The sequence below is a fragment of the Strix aluco genome, chromosome 1 (assembly GCF_031877795.1).
Source record: "Strix aluco isolate bStrAlu1 chromosome 1, bStrAlu1.hap1, whole genome shotgun sequence".
Taxonomy (NCBI): domain Eukaryota; kingdom Metazoa; phylum Chordata; class Aves; order Strigiformes; family Strigidae; genus Strix; species Strix aluco.
The window spans coordinates 24306541-24323686 of record NC_133931.1 but is presented as its reverse complement, the minus strand read 5'-3'; the positions used below and the strand labels follow the sequence as shown (position 1 = coordinate 24323686).

General features: G+C 39.2%; 1 protein-coding gene across 9 annotated transcripts in view; it reads right to left on the bottom strand.

Moving 5' to 3' along the window:
* Positions 1–17146, bottom strand: part of STK3 (serine/threonine kinase 3) — a 170734-nt gene that overhangs the window by 150328 nt on the left and 3260 nt on the right. For all 9 annotated transcript variants that reach the window (XR_012621986.1, XM_074815135.1, XM_074815127.1 and 6 more), the window contains exons 2-4: positions 12984–13064; positions 12407–12535; positions 8429–8543 (exon numbers count right to left, since the gene is read on the bottom strand). Coding sequence is in view for 8 of the 9 variants with exons in the window: in XM_074815135.1 (XP_074671236.1) it covers positions 8429–8543; positions 12407–12535; positions 12984–13064 (325 nt within the window). In the remaining variant the exon portion in view is untranslated. The remainder of the gene's footprint in view (positions 1–8428; positions 8544–12406; positions 12536–12983; positions 13065–17146) is intronic.

The following is a 17146-nucleotide window of genomic DNA, read 5'->3' as shown; positions in this document are numbered from 1 at the left end:
GCTGCAGAGCTACACTGACACTGGAATTAGAGACACAATGGGATAGTTCACACAACTAGCAAGCTGTGAGAGATGGATGTAGGCTCCTAACAAGCAACAAGCAGGAAGGATGGACAGGGTTGAACTCTACACAGACATGCAGCTCTGCTGTGGAACACTTAAACTTGTTGAGAGTTTATAGGTCAAAATCAGAAGGGTAGCCCAAAAGGTAGATGCCATCATGGCATCTGCTGCAAACCATCCCATCAAGAAGGTGAAGCAGATGAAGTCATCCTCAGCACCGGAAGAAGCCTCTGATCACAGGCTATTGTTCAGGGAGGCAGGGGTGGGATAGGTGGTGTCAGCCACCCCAATACCTGTTGGGAGGGCAACATAGCAGGGTACAAAAAAAAAAAAAATGCAGAAGTAAGCAGTAATAATTTTTGTTGCAGGTGCTATACAGGCCCATTGCAGGAGGTGTTCCACTAGACCAGCTACTCATGAGTAGAGCAAGAACTCAGGAGGGATGGCAGAGGCAGCCTTGGCAAGCAACTAGGAGATGGTGGAAGTTAAGTTATGGAGGGAAGTGACAAAGATAAGTAGCAGAACCAGATTTCCAGATAGCAAACCTCAGCTTGTTAAAGAACCTAGTAAGTGGTATCTCAGGGCATGCTGCCCTAAAGGGCAATGGAACCTTGAAGAGCTGGTTAAGCATCAAGGGCAGCCTCCTCAAAGTATGAAAACAGTCTTTCCTGACATGCAAGATAATAATCAACCACAGCAGGAGCCCATCTTCAATGAACTGGGTACTCCTGACTGAGCTAAAGTGCAAAAAACAAAGCATACAAAAAGCAGGAACAGATTACTAAAGACAAATGAAGAAGCACTGCCTGGATACTAAGCAGAATTAGAAAAGCCAAGGTTAGAGTGGGTTTGAAACTGAACAGCAATACAGAGTATAGCAAGAGAGTTTGTACTGGTCTATATGCAGAAGAAAGAAAAACAAACACACAAGAAGAGTGTTGGCCTCCTGCTAAATGGGGTGATCAATTTATTGACAAACAACACAGAAGTCTCCTAAGCATCTTCTTTGCATCAGTCTTTAGTAGGGCTGTGGCTCTCAGCCAGTTGTGGCTCTCAGTTGACTCTGCCTAATAGTAAAGTAGAATGCGTTAGGAATTACTCTAGTAAATTGGACAAACACAAGTCCATGGGAGCATATGAGACACATCCAAAGGAGCTGGCTAGTGCCAACTCAAGGCTATTTCTTATCAGCTTTTAAAAGTTACAGCAATCAGGGGATGTCCCTTATGACACCATCTTCAAAAAGAGCAAGAATGATCTGATCTGGAACTACACGCTGGCCAGCTTACCCCAGTCCCCAGGTTATTATGGGTCAAATCCTCAGAGAAGCTAATTTCTAGACACACAAAGGGTAAAAAGGTGATTGGAAACAGCCAGCACGAGTCGACCAGAAGGAAATCAGGCCAAATTAACCTGGCCACTTTCCTATGAGGATGAAGAGAGAGCTGAGGATGTCATTTAGTTTGACTTTACAAAGGCTGTTCACAGTCTCCAATAATATCTTTTTAGCCAAATCTGGGGCATCATGGAGAAGATGTGGAAGAACAACTGGCTAGACTAACAGGGTCAACGGTGATTCAGAATGTAACCAACAGCCAGCTATAAGTGATATTCCTCAGAGGTTGATACTAGGGTGAATACTCCCAACATCTTCATCAACAACCTGGACAATGAGCTAGAACACACCCCCATCACGTTTGTGGGTGACATGAAACAAGAAGGAATCCATCAATACACTAAAAAGCAGGGCTGCCACTCAGAGGGACCTCAACAAGCTGGAGGAATTAGATTGCCAACAAACTTGGAAGTTCAACAAAGGCAGAGTCCCCCACATAGACAGAAGAACCCAAAGCCGTGAACAGTATGGCATGAGGATCAATGGGGCAGTTAGCATTGCTGCAGGGGAGGTTCTGGGCTGGCTCCAGTAGACAAGCTGAACAAGAGTCAGCAACATACCCTCACACCAGGGAAGGCTTGCCATATATTGGTCTTCATTAGGAAAGCACAGTCATCAAGTCAGGTCAAGTAAATATTCCCCTTTATTTAGCACTTGTAAAGCCAAATGTAGAACACTGCCCAGTTTCAGTCTACCATAAAAGAAATGCTGACAAACTGGAGAGTTCAGCAGTGAGGGCTAGAGCACATGATGGTCCAAGTTGACAGAACAAGGTTTGTCTTGTCTGAAGATGAGTGGATACTTCAATGCAATTTTAAACAATCTAAAAAAGGAGATTAAAAAAAATTCTCAGAGGAAGACACTTTACAGAGTGGCAGAGAAAACAGAGAATGGGCAACAGTCATGAGTTGCCACAAAGGACGTTCAGTTAGTCACAAAAGTTCACGGGGCTGCAGAGAGAGACTGTTGAATCTCTCCCTCTTCAGATTTTCAAAACTCAGCTGAACAAAGTCCTGATCAACCTAAAAACTTCAAAGTTTACCTTCCTTAGAACAGGAGATTCAACTAGATGACTTCTAGAGGTCCCTTCCAAACTAAAATTATCACTTATTTCAAATCAGTGGCACAATGTTCACCTCCTCCCTCACCACCTCTAAAATAAACATCCCATTTCAACAGAGTAACTTTCTTCTACCTGCAGTTTTCCGACATTTCCTCCACTTCCTCACCACAATAATATACAGCAATAAATCCATCTCAACTTTAAACACAGATTCTTTTACTGTAAAATAAAATATATATGGAAGAAGGATATGTTGTTCTGACCTTAATGAAACTTGGCTTAATTCCTTAGATTGAGACAAATTTTATTGCCCGGATTAGAATTTTATATGCAGAGAGGTTGACTCAAACTGGAAAGACATTAACAATTCAGCTGATATTTCTGGCTCTCCAAGGCAAACAATGTGTTTCTTTGAGGAGAAAGAGTGTGGGGGGGAGGTGGGCAATAAGGTTAAACTTCCACCCTTTAGTATAACAGGAGTAAGACTGAGTGTTTTGTGATGGGAAGTGTATATGGGGTACCAATAGAGGACTGACCTGATTAAACATTCATTTAAACAGCTACCTCTGAAAGACATTAGTATAAATTTCTTTATATTCTGTGTTTGCATGGTCATTTTATTGTTTCAGCAACTTAAAACTGGCATTACTGAAAATTATATACAAGAGGAGAAAAAATGCTGTTGCTTACATTAAGTAATTCTAACAAACTTTTCTTTGAAAGATCTTTAGCACCTCCAATTTAAAAATTAGTAGCTGACTTCGAACCATGGATGCAACTTCTGCCATTCTCCTAAAGTCTCCCCAAACTTGCCTTCTGAAACGTGGGAGAGGGAAAGGAGATCTGTTGAATATGCAACTAGATAGTCTGCATATCAGAAAAAAACTTGAAAATACTATCCGTCCCTGTCCCCAACATATTATAGCCCCTCCCAGCCTTTAGCAGTGACTCGACTGCAGAAACAGATCAGTAGTAAATATAAACATTGGGAAACCCAGCAAATACAGCCATTAGAACTGAAGTAGTATTTCGTAAGCTTTCTTCCAAGAAGCACACTTTAAAAACAGAAAGTCAGTGAATTATAAAATGCTTAGCATTGTAACATTACATAGCTACCATTTTAAGACTGCCCACAAAATGATCTCCAATATTTTATGCACCTACCTTGGGTAATCTAGGTGGGAAACTACAGAAATCACCCAGGAAGCTAGTTCTCCTTAGAACTGACCTGTAGATATTCACAGCAGTATCTGACTAATTAATAACAGTATTTATTTTAATGGAAAGATGAAGGTCAAAAAGTTTGGGGAAAGATAATTCTGTCTTCAGAGCAAGCCCTTTAGTATTTTGCAAATAAATACCAGACCTCAGATTATATACTATTTTAATAGCATATAGAGTGATTCCTCACTGAGTGAGCATGATTCACTAACACTGAGTCCTGTAGAAAAAGGGAGAAAAGAGGACAATTAGTGTTTCACACTGCACATGTACCAGAGGATGCTGCATGGCCAATCCTGGTTCTGAAACTTTCAACTTCTGAATGCTTTTTTTGGCAGCCTTATTTGCATGTAGATACATAGTTATTTTGGAAACAGACAAGTAACAATGTAGTAATTTGCTCTTCTTTCATGACATAACATGCATCTTATTTCTGGCACACAAATACTTTTTTTCCTGGGATGAAAGCTAATTTTCTCCTATGAGCTAATTTCCAAGCAGATGGATACTGTTTAACTGCAATGTTGCAAGAAAGGTCTATCATTCTGAGATTCAGACACCACAACCCATTTTTGAAGGAACCTGTGCTGCTACTCTAAAGAGCCAAGGAAAAATAGTTCCTAAAAATTGAGATAATGCCACCCACTGTTTATGTAACAGTCAATCATTCAGAGACGTAATAAGGAGTTTATTTAGACAAGCAATAATCTCCGTGTAGCACTGAAGAAGCTAGTATAGACTACCTTGGTTTGTAAGGCTAGACACAGAATAAGGCAACCAGGACATTTGGGATCAACTGCTTTCCTCCTCTTCCTCAGTCTGGCTGTATAGAAAAGGACGTGAAGAGTCTTGGCCTAAAGACCAGTCTCTGAATAGTAACACAGCTGACTAGCCTATTGATTCAGTTCACCTCCCAGAAGGCTTACAGACAGAATATGGTCAGCAGTATATCCAGGATGGACTTGTCTATTGTCTTAACTTCTGACCACCAAAATCAGTTAAACAGGTTAGTCATTGCAGAAGCAATTTCAGTCTTTGTGTACGGACTGGCTGGCTACTAATTAATCCACGTAGGCTCAACTGAGGAAGTTATACTGTGATAGATGCTACTTAAACAGAAAACATGAGTTATTAGGCCTTAGATAACCAATTCACAGCTGCAAGTCACATGTGCAGCAAAGGCCTACAAATTCAAACTATTTTAACTGTGAAATTACTGAGAAACATGACTGCTTAAAACTGCAAAATAACATTCTTATGAACAAAGTGCCTTCAGCCCAGAGAGGTAACAAAGGCCTGCCCTGGACCTCCACAGTAGCATATAGAGAAAACAAAACCAGAAGGACATTCAAACACAGTATCTAGAGATTCAGATAAACTATTCATTTGAATTACTGGAGCTTAAACACATGAAAAAAAGTAATAGCTAAGAAAACGTGGCAGAAGATAATCAGTAAGAATACATGAGGCAATGTATATGTAACAGACAAATAAACTGGTACGTAAAGGAAGTCACCGTTTAGATACAGGGTGCAGGACCTCTGGACCCAACAGCACCAGTAGAGTCGTACATTGCTACACTTGTTACTTACAATAGTGTCCCAAACAAGAAGGCTTTGTGTCATAAATCCACTGCATAGCCACTGCATGGTATGCTACAGCCATCTGAATTTGATCCCCAAAAGAGACCAGATTAGAATGACTCAGCTAATCATGATCAGTCGATGAGCAAGTGCACCCTAAATTATCAGTAGAGAGGCAGGGTCACTGGTGTCTCAGTACTCCCTGATATGTTAACAGCAGCCAGCAGGACTAAGTATTGCCTCACGTTGTAATTATCTCATTCTATTGCAAGCTGCCACTGAAAAAGTCAGTCTCATTCCCTCTTTTCCTTCCCTTTCCTCACTGCTCATTCCTAACGTCTCTCTCACATCAGATCAAGCCACTGTGCTGCCACAGTAAGTCCTGAGCTAGCGCACAAGGGGGTGGGGAGGATAGACTAGAGAGGAAAAAGTACCCCCATCAAGCTGAGCCAAGATTGCCCTGCAGCCACACAATCACCACATCTGAGGCATAGAGAAGGCAGCAACAGATCAGCCAGGTTGGAGGATAACAGCAGAACCGCCTTTTCTGGTGGCAACACACAGACTGTATAAGATACATGTACCTCCCAAATCAGTTTGGGAAAAGCAGACAAGACTACATATACAACTTTGTTGCCCTGGACTGATGAACACCACACCTCAGATGAGCCAACAGGCATCATAAGCTTGCTCTGGTGCTGCTGATCTCTTTGGCATGCTAGAAGACTCCAGGGCAGAACTCCAGGGGTCGATTTAACTTTCAAGTAGTGGCTTGGGCCTCTTGAAGAACATGCTCCTGTCAAGCTGAAAACCTCTCTATATGAACAGGCTCCCAACAGTTACTAAAGATTTCCTTTACTTTGAATTCCGCTTCCCTCATTTTTCATCCATTAGAGCAAAGACCAGTGTTGTTCACTTTCTAGACAAATAACAAAACTTCTGAAGTAGGAGAAACAGAGATATAGAAAAAGATCAGTAAGTTATTACGTTTTAGAGACAAGCAACAAGGGCAAACGCACAGTAGCATTTCCTCCCCAAATATGAGGGGACATCCATCTTTCCTATGACTTATTTTGACATGATCATAGAATCATTTAGGTTAGAAGAGACCTTTAAGATCATCGAGTCCAAATGATGACCCTAATAATCACTGCATTAAAGTATGGGTTCTTACTTCAATTCTCTCTTCCTCAGTTTCTTTTCCTTACAAATGGAGAAGCAGGAAGTAAGCTTTTCCTTGGCCCAGCCACAGTCTTCATTTGACAGCTCAGGAAAAATCACAGAACACATAACCCTGTGTGTCTTGGCCTATTCAGTAAACATTCTGACAACATAAGAATCAATTCCCTCCTCACTTCCAAGTGAAGATACTTCTTTTTTTCTTGTGAAAAGTACAGTTAAACCAATACTTATTTCCATCTAGTATTCCCAAAATGGCCATTTTACTCATACCCTCTTTTTTATATTTAAACCAACTACCCATCTATGACAGAACTCCTCATTTACTCCACTACGGGTATATTACTTGAAGACCCTCTGGTGTGGAAGTTCGGACACCCTCTGGTGTCCATAAACTTCTCAGTACAAAGCACATGCAGATGTGCTTTGTATAACTTTACACCAACCAGTATTATTAGTGTGCCCAACAACTCCTTTATAGAGCTCTACTAGGCATATGCTGCATGAAGCGCCTTTACAAAAGGTACATTAGCTTTACCCTCATTACATGTACCCATGTATTTATTGATTATTCTATTTCTTAAAATAAAATTTATGCTATTTAATCATCAACTTTAGCCACAAACAGCAGTAGAAAAGTTAGTTTGTCTGATCATTGGTAATGCATTTGCTGAGTCAAACATCTCTTTCCCTCAAATCTCTAATAGCTCTACTATGTCAATATCCTAAAATAGATATAAGAGAAACTAGATGGCCTGATATATTTAATACACAGATACATACGCACACCTTTATTAAATAAAAAATTCTAGCATTTTATCAATGCACACACAAGTTTGCTCATTTTTCTAAATCCTGTTTTAAATGGAATTTTTTTTTTTTTTTTTAATTTTGGACTAGCTTGCACCATTTCTATTGGAGCTTACTGGTGTAAGGACACCAGGTTTTAAGGCTGCAAGAACTCCAGCAGTCTCCCATTGGTTTTGGTTTTTCCCCAATCATCAGTTCTCCCAGTCATCAGTTCAACATTACAGTAGCCCTGATGCAAGCCACCCTTTCTAAAGGGGCTCCCTCTAGTCTGAACATCACCTCCACTTCCCAATAAGTCTAATTCCATTTTCCATTATGCCCTGTTTTCTAAACCTAAATACTGTTTTTCTCTCTGCTCCCAGGTATGGTGCAAGGAACATTTCAGGGCATGTTTACAAAATGTAAAGAGCTAGCAAGTAGGGGGTCATCTCACAGTATTTGTTGGTAAAATTAATACCTTATGTTACAGCCCACTACTGAAAACAATGGACTCAAAGGAACTAAATATTATTTGACATCTACAACAAAACATTCTTCAGAGAAGCTGTTTCTTAAGTAGAACTAACAAAGCCTGTTTCCTACAGGTTTGCATCCTCCTCCATGTTACTGCTGTTATAAGCCCATTAAGACTCTTCCATACAACCCTCATTTTGGTTTCTTCTCACATTACTTAATTGGCATCCCTTCCCATTCTCATTCCTTGAGTAACACAGATTACTTCTCATGCTCCCTAATTACTGAGTGGGAGCAAGACAATTCTATGCTTGTTTCCAAACCATGCATGTACTAAGTGGCCTGCTGACAGACTGTGAGGTGGAAGGGGTAGGGGGAAGAAGCCACACACTGTTTTGCTTTTTACAAAGCAGTAAGTTTCGAGTAACTTACAGGATCTTCACATTTCAAAATGCATTTGCTTCTGCTGATGATCACTCCACAGAGGAATGGGCAAACAGATAGTCAGAGCAACCACACAAGTTTGTTTCCTGAGGAACCAAGGCACAGATATGCTCCTTGGCATCAGACAAGATCTTGTCTGACTTTTATTCTGGCTTCTAGTCTTAATTCATAGTTTAATTTTAATAAATGCCATACATTTTTTGAAAAAAAACTCACCGTCTTATTACGAAGTCTAATAATGTCCGAAACAGAGCCAGCTCCACAATATTCCATAACAATCCATAGATCTGTGTTCTTAAAATAGCTGCCATAGTACTTGACAACATAGGGACTAGACGGGAAAAAAAAGTTAGATAAATAGATGAATTCTTAGTGTGGGGAAAAAAAAAACACATCAAAAGTGTTGTTAAAAATTACAGTTTGACACACACTAACACAGCTACAGAGCAAGTGTAATCAAAGACATTTTTAAATTGATTAGCTTAACCAATGCCTTGTTAGAATAAAGTCTGACTGCTTAATAAAATTATAAAGGCACTACTACATCACAAGCTTTCAGTCATCTTCAAATACAGACATAGTTTTCCCAAACATTAGTCTTCTGATATAAAGCTTTGCTTTTCACTCCTCCAAGGCCTCTCAATTTTTAACTCTTCTCAACTTCTCAAAGTTATTGAATGCTTCCCTTCTTAAAAAGATCACCTTGTTTTCTTCTCTCATGAGCAAAAAAACATGAAAACTCACCCACGTTTTTCTGGTTTTGCAAGCATGAACTTATTTCAAGTACAAAACTAGACTTCCATATTAAACAAAATGTAGTGTTGGTTTGAACAAGACTTCTGGATTCGCAAGTGCATTTTCATATTGAAGTGTCTCATGTGAAGAGATGATACTGTCATAAACAGAACATATTCCTTTGCTACTCATCAGTTTGTCACTTGACATAATGGTTCCTCGGAGGTACTTACAAAAGAAAGGCAGGAACAGATGTGGTAAACATAACAAGGATCATCCTTCAGAAAAGTGATTAGATGGTGTGTTTATGGAAATAAAAGTTTGGAGTTTGGGGTTTTTTTGCAGAAACTTAAGCAAAGGAGGTTACAGTTAAGATTGCCATCCACCTCCCACAAAGTCAGGAAGTAAGATACTGAGATCTCAGACAGTGGCTTCTGGTCAGAACACCTGCATTGTGAGGTAAAAAAAATCAAACACTATTTTGTTTTGGAGCAAGGAACTGTATTTTAGGATCAGCATGTTTGGCAGCAGTATTTTTTTGTAAGAAAACTGATGTAAGAAAAAGAAAGGACCTATGGTTGCCTCCTGCAACATGGTGCTATCTTTATAAAAGATAGGTCGAAACTATCAGCAAACTACTTCATTAAAGACCTAGTAGTATAGGAACTTGTCTTTACAGAAGGCAATGTGGGTCAATTCCCTCCTAACTAATTAAAATCTCTACCATTTAGAAGTACAACATACCATTCTTGCCCCTTATAAATTCCTGAAGTGAGGAAGGTTACTACTTCTTCTGAAGAAAACCCACTGTTTTTCATTACCATCTCTGCTGGACTTACACTGTGCTAGTATTCTCAGCAAAAATTGGGTATTATTACAAATCAGGACAAGATGATCTTTTCAAAACATCAAGGGCGGTGCAATCTCAAAACACCATTCACATTTGCCTAAAGCTTTGTCCCAGTTAACTACATGGGCCAGCCTTTTCCATATTAACTGCTTGTCTTGGAACCTACATTTCTTCCCCTTAGTTCTAGAAAAAGACATGGAAAAGAAAGAAAGGTAAAGTGTTAAGATTTAATCATCTTTCCTTTGAGATGCTGCAACAGCTCAGTGCTTTTCTATAATATCTGAGGAATCATCACATGTGAAAATAAAGTACTAGAAAGTGTATCATCCCTCCCATCAGTACTGCACAGCACTGTATTTGCACAAAGGCACATGACACATACAAGCACATAGTGCGGAGTTGCAGCCCAACCCTCTTCTCAGCCACAGAATGGCTGCATCTTGTCCAGTGAAGGAAGTTTGTGTTCTAAAATTCTGAACTCTTACACTTAAAAAAGTTACACAATAGTACATGTCCAGTAGATACTAAATGCAACACATTGTTCAAAGAAAAGCAGGAAACAAAGAACAAGGACAGAGAAAAGGAGGGCAGGACAGGGGACACAGGAATAAGATGGAGAGTAGGCCCACCTAGAACAAGAATGAAAATGTCACAAGCAGCACAGTACAGAAAGAAAGGTGAAAAATTTAGAAGATTCTCAAGTATCTTTGTCAGTATATTTCACAGACATTTGTTTAGCAGTCCTGGTCTAGTACTAGGACATTTCAATCCCAGTCTAGTACTTAACAGACATACACATACTACAACCTATACCACTGCTTCCAGTCAGCTCACATGGCTCAAGACTGTGTAGAGACTAAGGGCCGCTATCCTATCACTGACCCCACGGAAGAACTCTGAGAATTCATAAAGGTGATGTTTTCCAATTTACTCAATGTCTTCCATTACGTAAGGGAAGAGAAATGAAGCAGAGGAGATGAAAAGAGTTAAAAGCACAACAAGAAGAAGAGTCAAAGTAAACATATTTTAACTCCTCTTCCAGTGCACAAGAAGAGCTGAGGACCTACTCTGGGGATCAAATCTAGTTCCACAGTTAGGCAGACAAACAAGATTCCTGCTTCCTTTTTAATCTGTACCTGTTACAAAACTCCAATTGGCCAGACAAAAATAGTCTCAGAGACAAAAAGGAGGAGCCCTGAAAAAGACTCAAGGGGCCCAAACCCTTTTAGTATCACCTGGAATAAGGTTATCGCACATCTTCATGGAATGTGGAGAAAAAACATAAATCCTTCCTTTTCCCCCCATTCCTCTGCCTACACATTTAACAAGCTTCTAGTGTTCAGAGCAGTCAGTGCCAGAAGGAAATGGATTACAAGGTCCAGTGTGTTCATAGGTCACAAATACTCAGATCAAGGCTTGCAGGCAAAGGTTCTAGAGAAGTTTGAAAACCAGCTGCATTCTCATGTGCTAGATACAATGTATTTTGAGGTCTCTATCACTATATTTATTTAAGGATAAATATTTGGACCTTCTCTCCTCCTTAATGACACCATAGACAAGATGCTGTGGAGCAGTATGATCAAGCTCCATGTAATAGCTGAGCAAAACATTCAGCAAGAAATCTGAATTAATTCAGACTCCATTAAAAGGATTATCTTTAAATCTGTAATGACTACTGTTCATTGCCAAACAAGAGCAAATTTTTCATTTAAAGACAGAACTTCAACACCAACACACCACAAAAGCAGTGTTGAGAAATAACAGACTACCTGCTACAATACAATCCACCAAGTTAATGACTAAAGCAATCAATATTTTAAGGAAATTTTTGCCTAACTAGAGTGCAAAGCCTTCCTGTTTGCACTCAGAGTCACAAACAGTAGACTCTTGTACCACTGATCAGGCATGAATAAAGACTCACCCTAGCAAATCTGACTTTGAAGTTGCAGCCAAAACCTTAAAAGATTATCCCCCCCAAAAAATAGAAATAAAAAATTGATAACTCCATAGAAGAGAGGAAATGACAAGTTATTTCTGCATCCTTGCAGACACTTGATATTAAGGCTTTGATTCCTACAATACAATCATAAGGTATCATTTGTGAACAAGTGTAAAGTAACAGTCCTTCAGAACTACTACAAGATTGTTCACTTTTAAAAAGGTATGTTCCTGCTTGAAAAAGCCAACCAATATAATACTATTTTGAAAGTTAACTGCAAGCCTTTAATCTCATGCTAGAAACATATTTATCAATCTTCTGAAATAGGTAACTTCAAATTCACAAGGCCTAAGACATTTACAGGAAATATTACTTGCACTGACAAGCCCGAAGGTTAAAGTGAAGCAAGTATGGAGAATTCTAAGCAGAATCAAATACTTAATTCTTTCAACAGTTTCTGTTATGTACACTATTTGTACTTCCTTCAATCCAAGCTAAGGATAGGAGGAGGTCTGCAAAGTGGTTCCTTTAAGTAAACTATCCAACACAGAGTGCTTTAATTTTCCATGTAAAAAAAAAGTTTGCAGCTGTATACGTTTCAGCTATATTCACAAGCACAAATACATGTTCACACAGACTCTTGGAAAGGGAGCTGAATTGACATACCTACCTGTCACATTGTTGCATTATGGAGATTTCTTTAATTATTTCTTGAAGATCTGACTCCACAGGGACCTGTTTAATTGCTACAACTTGTCCAGACTCTTTGTGTATTGCTTTAAACACACTACCATAAGACCTAAAAATAAAAGAGATTTTTTTTTTTTTAAACAAGGCAAACTGCTTCTTATCTCTACTATGCAGAAACTTTAAAAAGTCACAGAAGCCATATGTTCATGCAGAAGTTTGAGGGTTTTTTCAGGCTGCAAAGAATTCAGTTCTATCAGGACCTCAGGGAAGACGTGCCTCTGAAGAATGAATCTTTGTCAAGACGTAGTGTATCTAACTCCAGTACAGGTGCAAGCACCTCTGCTGCCTTAATAAAGAAGGGACATCAAAAATGTATCAATACATTTGGGGAAGCATATAAATCTACTGATGCATGTATTTGCTTTATTATTAAAACTTGTCTAGAGAAGAATTCCTTAGGCCATTTACACTCACTCTCTCTGTAACTTAATATTCCAACACATGCTTTATATACTGTTTCCCTCTGATCCCATCCCCTCATAAATAGCTGCACTTACCCTTCACCAAGTTTCTCCAGAACATCAAAGACTTCTTCAGGCTGCTTAGTTAAACTATCTTCACTTAGCTTTTTCAGTTTGCTAAAAGAAACACAAAAGTTATTTGTTTGTTTGGGGGGGGAAGACACAGAACTCAAGCAAACTTTCATACAAGTGAGCAGATAGAAAAAAGATTATAAAGAAAAACATATTCTCATGAAAATAAAATGCCTAATTAAAGTGCAGTAGTAAAATTTTAATCAACCATCATAAGATGAAGAAAGTTATGACAATTTGTCATCATCACTTTCCCACTAATGTTTGCTCAACTCAAAACAGCATGGGAGCAATTCACCATCCAAACCACTTCCCTTGCTAAAGCAGAAACAGCCAAAGAATACAGTAAAGCTCACCTTTCATCAAAAAGCAGCTAGCACGCAAACACATGCTCATTACTGCCTAGAGTACGTTACGTCGTTATCTAAGAAAGTATAAGCCAATCCTTCACCCACATGAAATATCCACTTTCTAAACTATACCGCTCAAACCAGTGAACTACATCAAGTTAAAAGCAGAACCCAGAGTCAAGATGACTCTGGAAACATGTGGTAGCACTTCACCTTCACAGGTGGTTGCAGAACTTGCAAGGCTGAACTTCCAAGAGTTGAGTACTCTAAGAGTTGTTGGGGCAGTCCCTTGTTACATCTTTGCGAATGTACATAGGGACAGATGCAACAAAATCCCTAATTACGTAACACCACCATATTTTGCCCTCCAGCTCGCTCTCTCTCTCACAGTCTCAAATCACTCAGTATCACCCTATGAGTTCTCCCAGCTCTTCCAACCCACTCTTACCACTACCCTTTGCCCTTTACCAGCAGTCCTAGCCTTTCCCCAGTCTCCAGCATTCCCATCTATCCAGCCCCCCAGGCTCCTGGCAGATCTCAGAACCCAACTTGGCTGCAAGCTTGCAGCGGAGCTGACACTGAACAGCTCAGGAAAATATAACCATACACACATTGTGGTGAGGCCGGGTGGCTGCAACATGTAAATCCTTCACCCTAAAAGTTATAGAGAATTTTGCTACAAGATTGAAATAAGAAGTTAACTCTACATGATAGCCAAGGGTACTATTAAAGTAGAAGATGAGCGGAAGAGTAGCTAGTGCTGTAGTGTTAGATATACACAATGCATTCCGTATGCAAGAGGAGGAAAAAGAAAAAAAAAAAAAAGAAAATTTGAAGCACAGCAGATCATCGAGAACTTATGGAAAATATACTATCCTGTGACACTTTCCTGGAAATGAATACCAAATAGGGGAAGGCAGGGGGGCTCGGTCAGAAAAATTATCAAATGTAACATTGGAAGACAGTGTTCTAAAGAAACTCCTTGATATTAAGAGATGCAATTCTGTGATATACAGAACCAATAAAAATTAAAGTGAAATGACTGATGAAGAAATTCCTGAGTCAGAAGAGACCTATGACTGCCAACCATCTAAGTAAAGACAAAAAAATGAAAGTAACCGTATAAGCACACAGGTCATATGGATTGGTGATAAAGAAAGCAAGCAAGGCGGAGGTGGGAAGGCGTACACGTTTGAATGTCAAAGAACTATTATTTCACAGATGTAGCAATTATATGAATACAAAAAGCATCCACAATCAGTAAGGAAAGGTGCATGAACTGCTGCAAAGACCATGCAGTTTGCTAGAGCAAACAGGCAGGAAGTTGGAAAGCATGCGTGTTTAAGAGAAAATAAAAATCTCCACAGCAAAGGAAAGGCACAACTCAGGAAGATGAAGACAATCAGCAGAAAACTCAAATGAGAGCAGCTAAATAAGGTCTGCAAAAGTGACCTACAAATCAAACACAAGAACACATAACAACTTTGCTTTCTTTTTCACCCCCTCTCTGCTAGAGACTAGAAAGCAGAAAGATGAAACTTAAGTTTTGCAGAGAAGCACATTACTGAGCAAGTGTAAATTGGGACAAATAAAAATAAGGGGGGGGGGGGGGGGAGATTTTGCATGTATTACAGAAACAAATCATTATTTTTGCTTCTTTTTTGATCAGATTACCTACAGCCTTAAAGGCAGCATTCACAGAGTAAGTTACTGCAATCATCATCTGCTTGTCATCAACAAAAAGCGCACACACAGCAATCTTACAATACCAGCAGAGCCTCAAAATAGAAAAAGTATGACCATTAGCTGAGTCTCTCACTTGATCAGAGAGCTGCATAACAGAAGATGTACTCAACAGAACAGTAGAGGGACTGAACTTTTTAGTAACTGCAAAGGGAAAACATACAGTAACCTCAACCAAAGATATCCACCTGCTCATTGAAAGAGCAATGCCTTCTAAAATGAGAAGGAAGAGAAGGAAAAAAACCCCTCCATACCAAAAGGGTTCAACCAGCACCATTAACACCAAGGCATTGGGAGTGCTTGAGAAGAGTTAGGGAAACAATCACAAACAGCCATAAACTGATCAAAACCACTGTCACTGTGAAGTAATGGATTAACTGGAGTACTTAAAGAGACAACCTGGAGGCCAAAGAAATAAGCATTCTGTAGCTTTACAACTGTTTTCACATTATCCAACTCTGACAAACATATTATGGGACCCAATAATACTTAACACTTAAGGCAGCTAAATGCTAAACCTATTTAGAGGAAGAAAGATACATCAACCTCAGGAATTTCATCACCAAATACATGGCTCAAAGTACTTCACACTCCTTCATAAATACACTGTAAGAGTACAGATGCTAGGTCCCCTGTTGAAGTGACACTATTAACATCACAGGTCTTTGAACTATAGAAAGATTCTAATGACTCAGACTGCTCAATGGTTTCTATTTCTAGAAGCTTAATAGAATTCCCAGCTCTTTAACTACAGAACAGCATGCAAGATACCCTGAAAGGATCGAATAAAGAAAGCATTTATGAAAACTTCATGAGGAAGATGATAACTGTTGTAATTGGCTGTAAAGCACTAATTAGAATACAAGAAGAAAAGACTAGAAATATTATTATATTGCTTAAAAACAAGCAACGAAAACTTGGGACAGAGAAACACATCTAAGACTTCAGAATCAGCTTCTTAACCAGGAGTTATCTCTGTGTGTGTCCTCCTATCCACACTTTGAAAGTGTGCAAGGTAAGACATATAGAACCAAACATTTCAGAAGGATCACTGCTTTTCTAAAAGCATTAAAGTGTTCTACATGGGGCATGAATACTATGAGCACCCAGTAAAATACTTATCTGCTAAGGCATGACCAGAAATATGAGGGAGGGGGGAGGGAGGCATAACTGAAGAGACAAAGAGCTCAAGAATAATGAGAGAGAAAGGTGTCTCATTCCTCTCCCTCATGGGTCCTCTACTTTAACACAAGTGTTTAAAACAGAACAAATCAGTAAATTCAGGTACTGTTTTATTCTGGCCACAGGATACAAGTGCCATATATATATATATATATATTTATGAGAAAGTCTAAAAGAGATGTGTAGAAGACAAGTATAAAAGCTGGGTAGAAAGTCATTCTGATTTTTTTGCTCTAGAAAATCATCAGGTAGTGACTATGGGCTATTTCAATAGGCTTCCAGAAGGAAAGCTGTTCCTGAAAGCAGAAGGACTAACCAAACTACACTTCTGGGACAACAACAGTTGTCAAAAGGATCTTCTTGCTCCAGCAGGTTTGACTTTTCTCATAACACCTAGTCTCTTAAGAAAAATACACCCTAGCAAAAAATTTATACTTTTATAAATCCAGTTGATGGGAGAAAACATTCATACTTAGCATGACCAGAATCTTACATGTCATTGAGTACATCAGCAAAACTCCACATAACTAAATGCAGAAAAACCTGAAAACAGTAGAGGCACCCAAGACTACCAATCCTATCATAAAGATCAGAAAAAATCTGAACCGGGACCTGAAAGAGCAAAACATTTCCCCCCCCCACCCCAACATGAAAAGTATGAGTTTAGTGTCCTACAGTCATTACACACAGATTTTACAAAATAAATTGGTGATGTGCTACAGAGGTAGGCATAAAGAAAAACCTGAAAGCTTACAAAGGAAAATAAAGCAGAACTAAAGACTAGAACTCCATCAATTACTATCATGAGTTATGGAAAACTGGACAGCTGCTGCATGAAACATGAATATATGT